At 53.6% G+C, this 18,262-nt stretch overlaps 1 protein-coding gene across 1 annotated transcript in view; it reads left to right on the top strand.

Annotated features, from left to right (window-relative positions):
- Nucleotides 1-4,286: 4,286 nt before the first annotated feature.
- The window catches only part of ITGB5 (integrin subunit beta 5), a 107,738-nt gene continuing 93,762 nt past the window's right edge, over nucleotides 4,287-18,262 (top strand). The window contains exons 1-2 of the mRNA XM_062209144.1: nucleotides 4,287-4,392; nucleotides 15,852-15,937. Of these exons, the coding sequence (XP_062065128.1) occupies nucleotides 4,323-4,392; nucleotides 15,852-15,937 (156 nt within the window). The 5' untranslated portion in view covers nucleotides 4,287-4,322. The remainder of the gene's footprint in view (nucleotides 4,393-15,851; nucleotides 15,938-18,262) is intronic.

Below are 18,262 nucleotides of genomic sequence, written 5' to 3'. Positions count from 1 at the left end.
AAAAATATGTCATTTTAAGCATACCTTTCGGTATCATTAAATATATTCACCAAGTTCTGCAATCATCAACACCATCCATTTCTAGAAGTTTCCCAGCATCCCAAACTGCACCTCTGCTCCTAGTAATCGAGAACTCCCCATTCTCCCCTCTGTAGCTCCTGGTAACCCCTTCCTACCGTCTGTTTCTATCAGTTTGCCTACTCTAGGGACCTGCTGTAAGTGGCACGCTATGTTTGCCTTTTCGTGTCTGGTTTGTTTCACCTAGCATAATGTTTTCCAGGCCCATGTGGCAATGTGTGGCAGACTGAACAGTACTCCATTGTATGTGCACACTACATTTTGTTTTCCGTTCATCTGTGGTGGACATTTGGGTTGTTCCCACCTTTTGGCTATCATGAGGAATGCTGCTAGGAACACTGGTGTACAAATGCCTGTTTGAATTCCTGCTTTCATTTCTTTCTAATACATATCTAGAACTGGAGTTGTTGGATCATATGGTAACTCTACACTTAATTCTTGAGGAACTAATGCTATTTTATTATATTATTTTTTTTAAGATTTATTTATTTACTTGAAAGTCAGAGTTACACAGAGACAGAAGGAGAGGCAGAGAGAGAGAGAGAGAGAGATCTTCCATCCGATGATTCACTCCCCAGATGGCCGCAACAGCCAGAGCTGCGCCAATCCGAAGCCAGGAGCCAGGAGCTTCTTCTGGGTCTCCCATGCAGGTGCAGGAGCCCAAGGACTTGGGCTGTCTTCTACTGCTTTCCCAGGCTATAGCAGAGAGCTGGACTGGAAGTGAGGCAGCCAGGACTCGAACTGGTGCCCATATGGGATGCCAGCACTGCAGGTGGCAGCTTTACCCACTACGCCAAAGCGCTGGCCCCACTAATGCTATTTTATTATTCATTTTGAAAGACTTGACAGAGAGAGAGGCCTTCCATTGGCTGGTCTACTCCACAAGTAGCTGCGATGGCCAGGGATGAGTCAGGAGCTTCATCCAGGTCTCTCACATGGGTGGCAGGGACTCAAACATTTGGGCCATCTTCTACTGCTTTCCCAGCTGCATTAACAGGGAGCTGGATCAAGAGTGGGGCAGCTGGGTTTGGAACTGGCACTGGATCAGAGTGGAGCAGCTGGGACTTGAACCGGCACCCATAAGGGATGCTGACGTTGCAGGTGGTAGCTTTATCTGCTATGCCACAATGCCAGTCCCTTATTTTATTTTTTTAAAGATTTGTTTTATTATTTATCTTGAAAGCCAGAGTTACAGAGAAAGAGGGAGAGAGAGAGAGGCAGAGATACAGAGAGGGAGAGGGATATCTTTTTTTTTTTTTTTTTTTGACAGGCAGAGTGGATAGTGAGAGAGAGAGACAGAGAGAAAGGTCTTCCTTTTTGCCGTTGGTTCACCCTCCAATGGCCGCCGCGGCCGGCACATTGCGCTGATCCGAAGCCAGGAGCCAGGTGCTTCTCCTGGTCTCCCATGCGGTGCAGGGCCCAAGCACTTGGGCCCTCCTCCACTGCACTCCTGGGCCATAGCAGAGAGCTGGCCTGGAAGAGGGGCAACCGCGACAGAATCTGGCACCCCGACTGGGACTAGAACTCGGTGTGCCGGCGCCGCAGGCGGTGGATTAGCCTATTGAGCTGTGGTGCTGGCCAAGAGGGAGATCTTCCATCCACTGGTTCACTCCTCAGATGGCTGCCATGGCCACCACAGGGCCAGGCTGAAGTCAGGAGCCAGGGGCTGTTTTATATGGATGGCAAGGCCCCAACCACTTGGACCATCTTCTGCTGCTTTTAAGAGGCCATTAGCAGGGAGCTAGATCAGAAGTGGAGCAGCTAGGACAGAACCCAGCATCCATATCGGATACCAGAATCACAGGCAATGGCTGTACCTGCTATCCCACAACTCCTGCCCCACTAATGCTGTTTTAAAACAATAACAACAATAAGCCTCTAATATCCAGGTTCAACCCTGGGAGTCAAACTGATGCCACTGGCAGCCTCCTTCAGGCATGGAATGTTCCTGAAGGAGCCAGTGCGGAGACTGGTTCAAGGGCCATCAGAAAGGACTGCCTTCCCCCCTGCCCCAGGGGAGCCAGTCCTGAGCAGGAGGAAGGCAGGCACTGAGGGGCACCTCTGATCTGCAGCAGCTCAACAGAAACAGTCATGGGTTCTCACACAGGAAAAAGGCGGGCACAGAAAGCAAACGCTTCAGAGGAATTAGCAGCATCTCTAAGCCGGCGCTAAGATAATGGGGCAGGGATCGCTCGGGATTCAGTGGCTTCTGGCAGGTCTGGGCAGGTGAGAGCAGGGGCAGGTTTGAGCACAGCACTTTCCAGGTGCAGCCCAGGTATGTGGTGGTCTGTACTGGGATATTTCAAGTTAGGGAAGCACTCGAGTAGGGGTAGAGAAGAGGATGTACCTAAGAGTTGACCCCACTGGCCAAGTTTTTAGAATGCTTCAAAAATGCAAGCTATTCTTAGACCTATTCACACACTATTTACCCAGCTTCTGGGACTCAGCTCTCATTCCATCGAACCCATCCTACTGATCTCTGCCACTTGGCTAGACAGCTCCCAGTTCAAACTCTTCCCCGAGCTTCCCATTATTTATAATCACTGCCTCTCAAGCTTGGATGGGAGTAGCCCCAAGGCCACTGCCCAGAGGGGCAGGGAGTCCCAAGGTAAATCTGGGGCCGGTTTTACCGGAAAGTGTTTCAGGACAAACATGTGGATACTATGGAGTATTCAACAATTTGCATGCAGTTTGAGGGTGAGAGGTAGGGGTTGCTGTGGGCTGCAGTAAGTTTGCTTCTTCTAGCCTTATGGGGCCCCTCTTTGGCTCAGGTGGGGAGGGGCACGAAGATTCAGATCCAGAGTCTTGAAGCTGGGCGGTTGGGACAGTTCCCCGGGTGGCCCTGGCAAGCCTGCTTCCCCTTGCTGCCGACTTGCAAAGATTTGACCACTTTGCTCCTTGCTGTTTCTGGTTTCGGTCAAGTCGTTCCGAACTTTTGGGAAAGGGATGCCAGCTGCCACTCGCTCGGCAGCGCTGTGGTGAGGATTCAGTGAGTTAGCATGGGTCCAAGCGTTTGGCACAGGGCCTGGGCAGCATGGAGCTCTGTCTGCACGCTAGAGACCCAAGACCACTTCTTCTACGGGAATGCCACCTCTTCGCATGCCTGTAAACCATTCCAGTCCCAACCCATTTGTCCCGGTCCCACCACGTCTCTTGTGCTCTTTGCAGGAGCTGGCTGAGGTCCCAGCTCACCCTTCACTGGCAAGCTCAGGCCCAGCTCAAACGTTAATGTTAAGACCCCAGTCTGAGCGTGGCCTTTGGCATGTATCCAAAACTGCCAGCTATCCAGGTAAGGGGCATCAAAGCCAGAGGCACACTGGCCTGTCCGGAACCCTTGAGAGAGGCAACACGTCAGTCTAAGTGAACGGGGCTTCCCCCGGGGCCTCCACGCGCGCAGGCCTCCCTTGCTTTCCCAGTGCGACACCTGGCACTGCCCCTGCGCTCTCCTACGTCCCACGTCCCCGAGGCGGCGCAGCACGACCCCCAGCCCCGCCCCAACCTGCCCTCCCTCCTCAAGTCTCGCCCGGCCTAGCCCTGGTCGTCCCTGCTCGCTCCAGGAGCGCGCTCCGGACCCTTCTCCGAGCGACCGCCGTAGAAAGCGCTCGAGCCTCTTCCCGGGGGTTTCCAGCGCCCTCCGCCCCGCGCGCGCCGGAAGGGGCTCCCACCTGGGCGCCCTGGGGCCTCGGCGTCCCGGGCGGGTCCCTCGCAGGGCGGAGCCGGCTTGGCCCGGGAGCTCGCTCCGCCCCGTCCCGCCTGGCTGTAAACTGACCGTGCGGCGGCCGGGCGGGGGAGAGAGAGAGAGAGGAGAGAGGAGAGGAGGAAAGTGGAGCCTGGCGGGCCGGAGGGAGGACAGGCAGGGGCGGAGGCGAGGGCCGGAGCGTGCCGGCGTGCGGGCAGCCTCAGCGGCCGGCGCATCCCGGAGCCCAGTCGCGGCCGCCGCGGGTCCGGTCCCTGCCCAGCTCTGCTCAGAGCAGCCCGCCGGGACCGTCCTGAGCGGCGATCACCCGGCGTCCGGTCGGCCAGGTCCGCGGCGGCCCCGGACCTTGGCTGCGGGGGCTGCGGGAGGGCTGGTGGCGGCGGCCGGGCTCCGGCCAGCGTAGCCGCCACCAGCCCGCGCCGGGCCACGAACGCCGCGCGCGGGGCATGCAGCTGCGGCCCCCGGCCCTAGGCCCCCGCGCTTCGGCCCCGGACACCCGCCCCGGTGGAGCCCGCCGCCCACGCCGCCCCTGAGCCGGGCGCCCACCATGCCGCGGGCGCTGGCGCCCCTGTACGCCTGCCTGCTCGGGCTCTGCGCGCTGGTGCCCCGGCTCCCAGGTAAGCCGCGCCGCCGGCCGCGCGGAAAGAAACTTTGTCGCGCTCGGGGGCCGGGCCGGGAGGCGTTGCCTTCGAGTGGAGGGCGCCTTCGGGGCACGCCCCGGTGGCACGGGCGGCTGGGGGCTGCCGAGGTACGTGCGCCACCCGGTTGGTGCAGCTCCGCCAGGTTGTCGTCGGCCTCTAGTGCCGTGCCGGGCGGAGGAGGAGCCCTCCCTTCCTGTGTAAACAGCCCGGCCCGTCTGCTGACCCTGCCCGCGAGCGCCCGCGCGCAGGGCCAGCCCAGCGTTGGGGCCGGGGCGCTCCAGCCGCGCGCACAAAGCGGCCCTTGTGGCCGGCCGGGGGCGGGCGGGCTGCGGGAGGCGCCGAGTGATGCTGCCTGGGCCCGGGGAGGCCAAGGACGGCGCGGAGCGCGGGACGCGACGCCCGGAGCCAAAGCCAGCGTTCCGGAGGACTTGGGTCCTGGCACGCGGGGTACCGGACCCCACGGCGAGTCCCGGGGCTTCACCGCGTCCGGGCCACCTGCGGTCTCCGCCTCCCAGCACTGCCTCGCCTAGGCCGCCGCACACCCGAGGGGAGACCCTGGTCCCGAGCCAGGGCCGCGCGGGGCCTGACCGATCTCATTCCTTCTGCCGGGCTTTGTGCCGCGACGGACCAGTCCTGCGGGCCTCACACGCCTCTCTGTGCGGGGGCTGTTGAGGCGGCCTGGCTCGGCACTGCGGTGGCCGGCGGCCCGCTGGAGAACCCTGGGGTACCTGCGTCGGTTCTCGCAGCTGGGAGAGGGCTGGACCTGCAGCCGGGAGGCCCAGGCTAGGGTGCCCTGTAGCGCGCTGGGGCTGCCCAGCCTCCTCCTCCTCCTCCGCAAGCAAAGAAAGGAGGCAGGAAGCTCCAAGCTTTCCCCTTGCCCTTAGGAAGCCCTGGCCGCCGCGTGTGGGGTGCTCCATTCACTCGCAAGGCCGCGATGCTGGATCGCTCGGTGCGGGACTGTCCCCCTACGGCGGCTCATTTACATGGAAGCCCTGGAGGTTTCCGTCTGAGAGCGGAGGAGGGGACTGAGCAGACAAAAACTTCCTTCAGGCTCCCATTCAAGCTTAGTACTGTAGCTACGTTCCTTGTAGGGGAAAATACGCGCGCCCTGAGTTTGGAGTCGGTCAGTGGATTGCAGACACCGGTCTGTCTCCTCGTGCGGGGCACTGGTGGTTTCGTGGATTCCCCGGGGGGGGGGGGGCGCAAAGGCTGGGAGACTTGGCCTGTGCTCACCGGGGTCTGTGGAAAGGGCTTCAGAAAGTTTACGGAAGGTGCGTGCGGGGCCTTTTTTAATTTAAAATTCTGCCCTATTTTGGAGGGGGGATTTTTTCCTACTTTTAAGTGATAATAGATGGTCGCTTTTGAAATTCTTGGCAAAATAAAGGACAACAGCATTCCTATATTACTTTCCCCTTCTCTCTTGTTTTTAAGTCTTAGTATCCCCTGAAATCCAAGTGTGGGAGCTGCTAAAGGCGATGGTTTCTCAGTGCCCTTCCAGCTTGACATGCTGTGATTCTAATAAAAACTCAGATATTTCCAGTGGCAAAGAACTTGAAAGTGCATTGTTTCCATTTGCCTGGCAACTCCTTCTTTCTCAGAGTTCCTCCCTCCTTGGGGTGGGAGTGGTGGCCCAGGGACCCCAGCGTTTTGGCCCAGTGCCCCTTGCCTCCGGGGTCCCCCCTGCCCCCATCTCTGTGATCCTGTGGGAGCTGGCCCCAGCCACTCGGTGCCCCGGAGCGGGTCACAGTTCGGAGGGGCCCACTCAGCTGTGGGATTTCTCCTGCCTTCCCGGTGTTGCTCGGTCAGCGTCAACGTTCTGTTTTTCCTTTTCCTTCATTTCCTTCTGCTTTGCTTTCTGCCGAATCACTGCACGTCCTTTCTGCAGAGTTTGTTTCTGCCTTGCGACTGGGACTGGGATTTGAGATAAAAAACAGAAAAGAGGTGACTGCAGAGCCCTCTGCCTAGATGTCCCTAGACCAGGGCGCAGATGCAGCAGCTGGTCTTCCATCCAAGGGGCTCCTTGCAAACAAGTCCTTGGCAGGCTGGCTGCTCCCCAACACCTTCACCCCGCTGTCCCCTGTGCGCCCTCTTCCAGGCTTAACTCCTGCTCTCTCTCTTGTCCTATGGCCAAGAGCATCCAGGCAGCACCCTAGCATCTATCTGGCCTTCCCACAAAACGGGGGGAGAAGGATCTTCTTCTGGAAGGCCTTTCGGTGTAGTCTAAGACGGGGGAGGAGCGTGGTCTTGCTCATGCTTGCTATCAAAGTTGATTAAAAACAAACAAACCGCCAAATGTCTTTTCCGTGGGTGCCCTGCAAATCGGAAAGCTCCGAATCCTGAGAACCGTGACCTTGTCCCGGCCACTCCTGCAGGCAGCTCCCTTCTTCCCACCCCCCACTTTCTCCTGCTGTGGGCTGGGGCTGTGAGCTCTCTTCGGTTAACTAGGCACAGGTTTAGCAACCACAGGGCCCCTAAATGCCAGCAGTGGGCCTGCCTGTGCCACCACTGTTTACCTTGTGGATTTGCATGTTAACCCCATCATCCTGGAGTCAGGGGGGCCTTTTATACAGGGGATTGAGGCAGAAGAGGGCAGAGTCTAATTAGCTCTAATTAGTATTCCTCTCCTGCTCGTTCTCCATGCTTATTTAGCTACTGAGGCAACAGAGAATTAAAATATCTGAGTAGTTTGGCAAAAGGCCCTTTGTGTCCGCCTGCCCTGGTAACTGCTTTTTCTTCTTTAGCCTGATCAGGGAAAGATTCTGGGAAGTTTTCACGACATCGGTAGTGTGCGACAATTACACAGGGCTTAAATAGTGGGGTCCCTTTCACGCGGGCATGTGCGTCGGGGCTAATGGCTGCGGTCCCTTTTCACAGGTATTCTCAGCTGGCTGCGGCTGAGGGCTCTGCTGAGCTCACTGCCCTGGTTTGTTTTCCTGTTGCCTAGTTGGACTGGGATTAATGGCCCTCACAGAGGTAGAGGAACGCTTTCTCTGTGGGCACCCGTTTGTGTGTGAGGCCGTTTGCATTGTGTGCATTCAGTGCAGGGTTTGGTTCCCGGGCTGCGTGGTGAAACGTTTGCTCCAGAACAGACTGGACTCTTGCCTGGGGCGGAAACGTGGAGGGTGCTTCTTGTGGCTGCCGCCCGCCTCTCTCCACCCCCTACCCCACCCCAACCCCCAGCATCTTCCAGGGGTGTGGTTTTGTCTTAGGGACCTGGGAGCTATTCCTGCACCTCCTTGGATGTTCACACCTCCCACTGTCCCTCTGTTTACAACCTCCCTGGCAGCTCTGACCCTGGGCTGACCTCCTCTCCCTACCTCCCTTTGTGTCACCACCTCCCCTTACCCATGTCACTCCTGCCAGCCAGGCCTCGCCCCCACTGCCCTCCACGGTGGCTGGCCCCTTCCATGCATCTGCAAGCTTTTTTTCAGTATCTCCCACACAGCTCCGTCGTGGCCCTGACTGCTCCCCGCTGAAGTCGCCGCCTCCTGCCCCGTGTTCTTCCCAGCTCCTTGCTTTCCTTGATTTCTCCCTTTGGCACTCACCATCCTAGAGGGCACCTCCTCCTCTCGTTCTGGGCCCATCTCTGCCAGCTAGGCTTGTGCCCCAGCCAGGATGTGAGTGCAGGGAAGTTGGCTGAGTTTGTTCATCCCTGCATCCTCTGTGCCTGGAACGGTGCCTGGCACTGCTGAGTGCCTATCTGGTGACCGTGAGCCTTGCTGATCAAGGGGAGGGGGTGCGTTCCAGCCTCACCTCCTCACAGTCGTCCCGGCTTGAGTCCCGGACTGTGTGTGGAGCTCTCCTGGAAGAAGACAGAGAGAGACAGACCCACTGGAATGCATCAAGGTTATTGAGTGGAAATCGATGCTCTTGACTTGTCTGCACGAGGAAGCTGAGGCCTGGACGTTAAATGATTTGCCCAAGGTCATCTGTGGTCAGCAAGCCACAGAGCGAATCCCTGGATCTTTGAGGCCCAGGATTTCCTGTCCTCATCCCATAGTCCCTGCCTTCCCTGCAGCCCTTGGGTGGGGCAGAACTGGCCCCTCCCTCCCTTGCTCCCAGGTACAGTCTGGGGACAGCAGCGGGTCTGTCTCACTTGCTACCTAGTGTTGTTTGAGTTCCTGACATGAACACAGGGCTTGGACTGATCCCTTCATTCCCCCAGTGGGGTCAATGACCTTTTATTTTTTGTATTTTTTTAAGATTTATTTATTTGAAATACAGAGTCATAGAGAGAGGTAGAGAAAGAGAGAGAGGTCTTCCATTTGCTGGTTCACTCCCTAAATGGCCACAACAGCAAGAGCTGGACTGATCCGGAGCCAGGAGCTTTTTCCAGGTCTCTCACATGGGTGCAGGGGCCCAAGCGCTTGGGTCATCCTCTGCTGCTTTCCCAGGTGCATCAGCAGAGAGCTGGATCAGAAGTGGAGCAGCGGGGCTGGCACTGTGGCGCTGCAGGCTAAAGCCCTGGCCTGGAGTGCCGGCATCCCATATGGCTAGTAGTTCTGATCCCGGCTGCTCCTCTTCAGGTCTGGCTCTCTGCTGTGGTCTGGGATGGCAGTGGAGGATGGCTCAAGTCCTTGGATCCCTGCACCCACGTGGGAGACCCAGAAGTGGCTCCTGGCTCCTGGCTTCAAATCGGCACAGCTCCAGCTGTTGCGGCCATCTGGGGAGTCAGCCGGCAGATGACTCTCTGTCTCTACCTCTCTCTGTGACTCTGCATTTAAAATAAATGAAATAAATCATTAAAAAAAAAAAAAAAGAAGTGGAGCAGACAGGACTCGAACCAGCACCCACATGGGATGTTCACTCTCCAAATGGCCGCAATGGCCAAAGCCAGGAGCTAGGATCTTCATCTGAGTCTCCTATGTGGGTACAGGGGCCCAATCACTTGGGCCATATGCTGCTTTCCTAGGTGCCGTAGCAGGGAGCTGGATTGTAAGTGGAGCAGCTGGGACTCAAACTGGCGCCCCTATGGGCTGCCTGTGCTGCAGATGGTGGCTTAACCTGCTGTGCCACAGTTCCAGCCCCTGGAAATCTTTGTAAAATTTATATATTCACTCGAAAGGCAGAGCATGGTGGGAGATGGGGGAGAGCACGCTCAGTCTTCCATCCACTGGTTCATTCCCTAGTGACTGCAACAGCCAGGGTTGTTCCAGGCTGGAGCCAGGAGCCAGGACCTCCATCCTGTCTCCCATATGGATGGTGGGGGGCCCAAGCACTTGGGCCATTCTCTGTTCCTTTCCCAGGCACATTAGCAGGAAGCTGGATCAGAAGCAGAGCAGCTGGGACTTGACCCAGTGCACTGGTGATAGGTATGGGATGTCAGCCTTCCAAGCAGTGACTTAACCTACTGCACCACAACGCCAGTCAAAAATCTTTTGTCTGTTGTGTGACAGATTTGTGGGGCATAGATCAAGGTATGGGGAGAAGCACGCCAGTGCCTTGCCCCATCAATCCAGTCAGGCAATCCCAGCTTGATACTCACTCCTGTTATCCCACTGTGTGTTTTATTTGGATCAGGAAATTCCAGCTGCTGGATGTATGCTGTAGTAGTTGTTGTCTGACCTTGAACGTGTAGGGTGGACAGAAGTGGGGAGAGGCTGAGTGGAGGGAGGCCAGCCAGGCAGCTACTGTAGGAATCTAGACCAGAGGGCCTGGCTTGGGCTGTTGGGGCTGGAGGGGGCCAGGCAGGAAGAATTGGATTAGGGGAAACATTTCATACATCATGAATGGTTGTCCGGAAGCGCTGGCTGCCTGAGTATGACGGATGAAAGAGGGAGTGGGTGAGTGTGTTTCGGAAGGACAGCGTGCTTTTATGGTTTCAGTAAGCCCTGGGCTTCAGAGACATTCAGGCACAGGGCTGCAGGGAGCTGAAGTTGAGCTGGGGATAGCCGGCCTGCGCACAGCAAGCAGCAAAGGATGTGGCGCACGTCTGGGCTGCTAGCGCCTCCGCCTGTGACCTGGACACAGCCCTCTGACATTCGTGAGCTCCAGCTGGCTTGGTGTTCATTGCTTCCTTCCTTTTCAGAAAGCTTATTGGTGCCCAGTGACTCATGCAGCCAAATCTAAACTCTGAAATACGAACAGGTGGGGAGAGGAGGGCTGCCAGAGGGCGTACCTGGGGCGCCGTGGCTGCGGGTTTGGATCCTGGCTCCAGTCTGCTACCTGGCATACTGTGCGCTCCTGGGGTTGTTCGCCTGTGCTGTGTCTCGCACCCCCAGTCCAGTGTTCTGTTTGGGAGTGTGCCTAATGTAGGGTTTCTTGCTTCTGAATTTGTCCCGACAGCAACCTAAATTTTAAGCAATCATTTTGAATGTAGTAACACTACATTAGTGTTGCCTTTGAGTATTTGATGATATTAGGAGTGACGGCTAGTGCCGTATGACTTAGACTTCTTGTGCTGGTTCAGTGTGTGTTCATATCAGCTGTGCAGCACAGCCGGGGAGCCTCTTCAGTGTTGTGTGCAGGGTCTCTGAGGCTGACCAGAGCCCAGTCTGGCTCAGTCCGAGCTGAGGAGCTCTCGCTTACTGTCCTGTGCCTGTGCCGCCGTGGCCCCAGTGTCCCCTGGAAGTGATGACTGGGAATCGGAAAGCGCTGTTTGTGCGTTGATGTGGCTTTGAGCAGAATCCTACGTGAGGCCTCTGACCTCTGATTTCTTAATGACCGAGGTGCTGTAGAGGACCCTGGAGTTCAAGGGGCACGTTGGCCCTGATCCGGGAGGGTCCGAGGACCGCAGGCAGGCAGCCCCCAGGGTCCTTGCTGGCCAAGACCCTTCCGACCTCGCTTTGTAGCCTCGGCTCCTTGTTGTGGGTTGCCTACTCTGTTTGGTCACGGTTTCATCGACAGAGTGAAGTGACTTGGCTACCTTGTCGTAAAACACCTTTAACCCCATGACTTATGGCACTGATTTTCTGTATCACAGGAAATGAGAGGGCTTGAGCTTGTGTTTGATCATGTTGCGGCCAGGAGGAGGAAGTAACTTTTGTGCTAGGTTTGGCTTTTTTCTCCTCACATTGGGCTTTCTGACACATGAAGGGATTTGACTAAAAAATGGAATTGATTTTTTTTTATTTTTTCTACAGACTTTGTCTTTTAAGATTATGTATTTATTTATTTGAAAGGCAGAGTTACACAGACAGAAAGACAGACACACACACACACAGAGCGAGAGCGAGAGCGAGAGCGAGAGCGAGAGAGAGAGAGAGAGAGAGAGAAAGGGGGAGGGTCTTCCACCTGCTGGTTCACTCCCCAGATGGCCACAACGGCCAGAGATGTGCCGATCCGAAGCCAGGAGCCAGGAGCTTTCTCTGGGTCTCCCACACAGGTGCATGGGCCCAAGCACTTGGCCATCTTCCACTGCTTTCCCAGGCCACAGCAGAGAGCTGGATCTGAGGTGGAGCAGCCAGGACTCGAACTGGCGCCCATATGTGATGCTGGCACTGCAGATGGTGGCTTTACCTACTACACCACAGCGCTGCCCCCCTTCACTTTTAAATGTTTTATTTTTCTAGTTTTGGAGGTAAAATTGACATATATATGACATATTTATAGTGCACAGTGTGATGTACACGTGGTGCAAGGGAAGCTCTCCATCCCCTCCCGGAGTTCCTTTGGGTGTGTGGTGAGAACGTTCAGGACCTCCTGTCTTCAGTTTTCAAGTCTGCAATATGTTGTTATTAACTGTAGTCGCCATCCTGTGCGGTGGGGCTCCAGAGCTTACCCCATCTAACAAACACTCTGTATCCTTTGACTGACACCTCCCCATCCCCCTGTCACCCCACCCCACCGGTCCCTGGCAACCGTCCTCCTGCTCTGCTTCTGGGAGTTGGACTTTTTTAGATTCCGAACGAGTGAGGTCATGTGGTATTTGGCTTTCTGAGCCTGGTTTATTTCACCTAGCATAATGTCCTCCAGGCGCATCTGTGTTGTTGCAAGTGACTGAATTCCCGTCCTTTTTTTAAGTCAAAATAATTCTATGTATATTTCACATTTTCCGTATCGATTCATCTGCTTGTGGAAGCAATACTGCGACGGTGCCAGAGCCAGAGCGTGCTGGCTTCCTTCCTTTCGATGCTGCATACCCGGAGGCGGGTGGCTGGATCATAGGGTGGTTCTCTTTTTCAGTTGTTTGAGGAATGTCCACCCTGATTTCATCACCAGCAATGCGAGGATTCCCTTTCCCGGTGCCCTGGCGCCACTCACCTCCTGTTGCTTTGATGACAGCCATTCTAGTAAATGTGAGACTGGAGCCCACTGTGGTTTTAATTTGCATTTCCTTGATTGTCTGTGATGTGGGACATTTTTCCTATGCTCCTTAGCCATGCATGTGTTTTCTTTTGAGAGATGTTTGTTTAGGTCCTTTGCCCATTTTACAGATGGGTTGTTTTCTTTTCTTTCTTTCTTTCTTTTTTTTTTTTTTTGATTGATTTATTTATTTGAAAGGTAGAGTTACAGAGAGAGAGACAGAGATTTTCCATCCGCTGGTTCACTCCCCAAGAGGTCGCAGTGGCTAGGCCTGGCCCAGGTCGAAGCCAGGAGCTTCAACTGATATGGGTGGCAGGGGCCCCAAAACTCAGGCCATGTTCTGCTGGTTTCCCCAGATGAATTAGCAGGGAGCTGCATGGGAATGGAGCAGGCGAGACATGAACCTGCACCCATATAGGATGCGGGTGTTGCAAGTGCTGGCTTTACCCACTAAGCCACATTGCTGACCCCTAAATAATAAAGGAATTTCCGTTGCCGGCGCTGTGGCATAGAAGGTTAAGCCGCCGCCTGAGGTACAGGAATCCCATGTTGGCGCTGATTCAAATCCCAGAAGCTCCACTTCGATTCATCTCCCTGTTACTACACCTTGGAAAGCAGCTGAGGATGGCCCAAGTGCTTGGGACCCTGCACCCATATGGGAGACCTGGATGAAGCTCCTGGCTCCTGGTTTTTGCCTGGCCCAGCCTGGCTGTTGCAGCCATTTGGAGAGTGAACCAGCAGATGAAAGATCTCTTGTCTGTCTGTCTGTCTGTCTCTCTCTCTCTTTATCTTTCTGCCTTTAAAAAGATATAAAGCAGTTTCCTTCTCAGTTTTATTGCGCTATGTTCTTACTAATATGGACTTAGATATTTTGGATATTAAGCCCTTTCCAGATGTGTGGGTATGGTTTGCAGTATTTTCTCCAGTGCCGCACATCGTCTCCTCACTCTGTTGATGGGCCTCCTTTATTTGTAGTTTGATACAATCCCACTTCTCTATTCTTGGTTTTGTTGCCTGTACTTTGTAGGTATTATCCAAAAAAAAAAAAAAAAATCATTGCCCAGATCATTGTCAGGAAGCTTTTCTTTATGTTTTCTTCTAGTAGTTTCACAGTTTCAGGTCTTACATTGAAGTCTGTAATCCGTATTGGGTAGATTTTTGTGTACGGTGTGAGTTAAGGGTCACAGTTTATTCTTCCACCCATGTGTCCTGTTGTCCCAGCATGCTAGCCTTTGTCAGTGTGTGTTCTTGGCGTCTTTGATGGAGACAGCTAACCACACATGCATGGATTTGTTTCTGGCTCTCTGTTCTGTGGTCTGTGTGGCTGTTTTTATACCAGTACTGTGCTGTTTGATTACATTAGCTTTGTAGTATATTTGGAAATGAGGTAGTATGATGTCTCTAGCTTTATTCTTTTTGCTCAATCTTGCTTTGACTATTTGGAGTCTTTTGTGGTTCCAAACAACTTTAGGATTTTTTTTTCTTGCTATTTTTGTGAAAAATGCCGTTGGAATTTTGGTAGAGATTCCTTAAGTCTGTAGATTATTTTGAGTAGCAGGCACATTTAAACAGCATTCTTTTAAACCATGAGCAGAAAATATCTTTCCATTTTTTGTTGTCTTTAGTTTCTTTCATTAATATTTTATAATTTTTAGCGTGTAGGTCTTTTACTTCCTTCCTTAGGTTTATTCTTAAGCTTTTGTTTGTGTTCTCTCTAGCTATTGTGAATGGGATTGCTTTCTAGTTCAAAAATGACTGTCTTATAATAAAAGTTTCTATGATGTTTAGTAGAACTAGGGAGCAGTCTCCTATCTCCCTACATTTTCTCCTTCACTTCTCTCTCTCTGTATGTGTGTGTGTGTGTGTGTGTATGTAAGATCTGAACCTTCTTCCTAGGGCATGTAGCTGTGGGTTTCTCTTGTTCCTGTCAGTTCCAAGTGCCTCTCTTTCCTTTCTCTTTACATTTAGGGCACCACCAGGAAAGACCAGTGGGTCTTTTAGGTCTGTGAGGACCAAGTAGCGTCACTGTCACTCAGAAAATACATGACCAAATTTTTGCTCTTGGTCAAAATAATCTGTCCTGGATACTACAGAGCGGGAGGAAGAGGAAGATCAGCTTCTCCGGGGATATCTGTGCAGTTGGTAGGCGGGCAGGTGAGGAGGAAGGGTGGGCGTGGGAAACCGTGGTGCAGGGGCACAGCATGGCCTCCACCCCAGATTACTTGGGCAGGGGGGAGGTCGGACTAGCCTGAGTTTGAAATAAGTAATCTTTACAGTGATAAAGCAGTGTAGTTCTCACCCTAGTTTCCATTTTTTTTTTTTAAGTCAGGGTTAAGTTTTTAGTTTTATCAAAATTGTTTTCTTTCTCTACTGAAGGAATGCATGGTTTATCTTATTTGACCTATTAATAGATACATTGAAGCAATGGATTTCCTTTACCCAACACTATTCCTGGATACATTCTTTTTTTTTTTTTTTAAAGATTTATTTATTTGAAAGGCAGAGAGGAAGGGAGGGAGGGAAGGAAGGAGAGAGGGAGAGAGAGAGATCTTTCATCCTCCGGTTTACCCCTCAAATAGGCACAATGGCTGGGACTGGGCCAGACCAAAACCAGGCGCCTACGATTCCACCTAGTCTCCACATGAGTGCAGGTGCCCAAGGGCTTGGGCCATCTTCCCCTGTCTTCCCAGGCACATTAGCAGGGAGCTGGATCAGAAGTGGAGCAGCCGGGATTTGAACAGTATCATATGGGGACATTCTTTAAGGAGTATGCTGACTTCTAGAATGCCGTGGATTTTGATGTAATAATAGCTGATTTAAGATTTTCTTTTTTATGCCTCAATGAAACCAATCTTTCTTTTTCCTCCTGTTTTGGGTAGTATTTTTGTCATTTTGGAAGGGCTGAGTGTGAAAGGCCTTGTTCCTCCTCACTGAGGGAGATTTGCTGAGTTACAGCGGGAGAAGCGGGAGCCGCTCTTACAAGTGTACACACCTGGCAGGTGCTTCAAGAGCTCCGTGCTTGGCCTCAGCCGAGAAGCCTAACCTGCAGTTAGCACTGGGACTTGTACCCTTTAACCTCCTAGAGACCCCCAGGGGAAAAAATACTGTTCCCCACTCCCACCCATTCCAAGTCCTCTTTAATAAGGTCTATAGCCCAGAACTAATGGGTGCATCTTTATCTTGCTTTGAAGGTCTCAACATATGCACCAGTGGAAGTGCCACCTCCTGTGAAGAGTGTCTGCTAATCCACCCAAAATGTGCCTGGTGCTCCAGAGAGGTATGCCGGTGGGGGAGGGAGGGGAGGAAGGGGCACTGTGGGGGTTGGGGCTGGGGAGGGGCTCACCGCACACCGGCTGTGTGTGCAGACTGTAAGCGGCCTCATCTGCCGCCCCCCGGGCTGATGACAAGTGCAAGTTTACAATAAGCTGCGTTGGGTCCCGTTTTAGGGAAACAAGGCTTTCCCACCCTTTTGTGTGGGAGCCGGTTAGGGTTCTTCTTATGGTTTCTGGTCTGTAGCTGAGCTTGGGAAGTGAGTCTTGCATAACTTCCAGCCGCGCCTGGCTGGCCGGCCTGTTGGTGCTGGTGTTGCCCGTCCTTTACAGTGTGGCTTTTGTGAGCGTAGGGTTTAAGGCTGGGTCTCCAGGGATGCCTCTATTTAAAACTGAGCTTGGCGTGTCTGGAAGCCCTTGGGGAGGGGATGTAAGTCTGGGGGATGTGAAATACATTGCTTTCATAAAGCAGTGCAGATTTCAGGGCTCAGTGTGCCAATCAGGAAATGATTGACTTCTGGGTCACTTTCGTAAACTATTGTTAGAACCGCGGAGGAACGGCCTCTTCCTGCACCCGTGTGCTGCTGAGGTTATTTGTGAAAGAACCCAAGACTCACTGCTTGGGACTGGTCCTGGCTCTGGGAGCAGTCCCCATCAGCAGGGCCACGACATGGCTGCTGAGACCAGGCTGGTTCTATGTTGTGACAGCCCGAGAGGCCCAGGGATCTCACTGACCCATAAGCTGCAGATAGCCGTGCCACCTACTTGGTACCCAGTGTCCCTACTCCGCTCCACACCTCTGTCAGATGGGGTGCTTACGCCCATTTCCCTGAGGCCTGGTGAAGTAAAACTGCTAGTTCAAGGCCGCACGAGGTGTGCTGAGGCCGGGGTTTGAACCTGGCTACTTTTCTCTGGATTATACTGCATGATAGCACAGAGATTGTCCGGGACTACTACTTCTTCTTATTTTTTTTTTTAAGATGATTTACTTGAAAGGCAGAGTTAAAAGAGAAAGAGAGGAAGAGACAGAGATATCTTCCATCTGCTAGTTCACTCCCCAAATGGCCACAATGGCTGGGGTTGGGCCAGTCCAAAGGCAGGAGCTTCTCACATCTCCCACGTGAGTGCAGGGATCCAAGCACCAGACCATTAGTAGGGAGCTGGATTGGAAGTGGAGCAGCTAGGACTCCAACCTGGCGCCCACATGGGTTGCTGGTGCCACAGGCAACCGCTTAACCTGCTGCACCACAGTGCCGGCCCCTGTCGAGGAAGTCAGCAAGATGACCAAGTGGGTGCTTTGAGAGGGGAATCTCCCCAGGATGTAAACCTTAATTGTATTTGTGCGTAGTTGTAGTGTCTTTGTTATGAGCCTCCTTTGCAAACCTCTCGTTGGTTCCCGGTGGCTTGCAGGTCAGATCCATGTGCCGTAGCCCCTGGCTGCCTGCCCACTTTCATCCCTTTTCCACTCACGATACATTTTGCCTCACAATTTCCTGTACCACAGGGCCTGTTGCCCTCCCCTTCTCCCCTGACCAGCTCCCTGTCTTCTAGTTTTTAGGATGAATGCGAGCCTCATTGTCTCTGTGAAGCCTTTCATGGTTTCACCAGACACGATGTTCTGTCCCTCTGTCCATCCACCCATCCATCCATTTGGGGTGAGACCATGAGCTTTCTGCCCTGGGATGTTAGGGCTGGGGTTTTACCTGCGTCCTTCATGGCTGTGTCCCCAGTGCCATTGGTTGGCAGAGTTCACGGGGGTGATTGTTGGCTTGTGTGTCTGCTGCGTCCAGGCTGTGACGTCTGTCTCCCCATCTGCTCCACTGTTTCTATAGCAATAGCTTCTTACTGTGTTCATTTTGCTTTCCTTCCTGTTACCTGTTATCATCATCTCTGTGACACCACATTGTCTGACTCACCTTAGCGTACCCAGCGTGAAGCCAAGAGTCTGGCAGCAATTCTTATTTCGTAAGAGACCTGTTAAATGGACACAGAGTTAGGAAAGCCAAGTTTGAGTCTCGGCTCTGCCGTGATTTGCTGTTTCTTCTCATATGAGATGAAGATGACAGTGGCACTGGGAAGACACCATGAGATGCGTGCGTGTGGGCTTGTGGATGGGACAGTTGACAGCTGAGCGGCCGGGTGACGCAGGAATTGTCTGGCGAGCTGCTGCTGCCATCCCTGCGGTATTTTCTGGTGGGATGTGGGCAGTGGGCTCCGGAAGCCAGGCCGAGTGTCTGCTGTACGTTTCTTCCTTTGCTGTGCTGGTCCTTCCAGCAGCCCGATGTCCGGGTGTTGGTAGAGTGTGCAGTTCTCCAGGCTGTGTGTGTGTTGTT

The sequence above is a fragment of the Lepus europaeus genome, chromosome 2 (genome assembly GCF_033115175.1).
Source record: "Lepus europaeus isolate LE1 chromosome 2, mLepTim1.pri, whole genome shotgun sequence".
Classification (NCBI taxonomy): Eukaryota; Metazoa; Chordata; class Mammalia; order Lagomorpha; family Leporidae; genus Lepus; species Lepus europaeus.
This window is presented reverse-complemented; position numbering and strand designations above follow the sequence as displayed.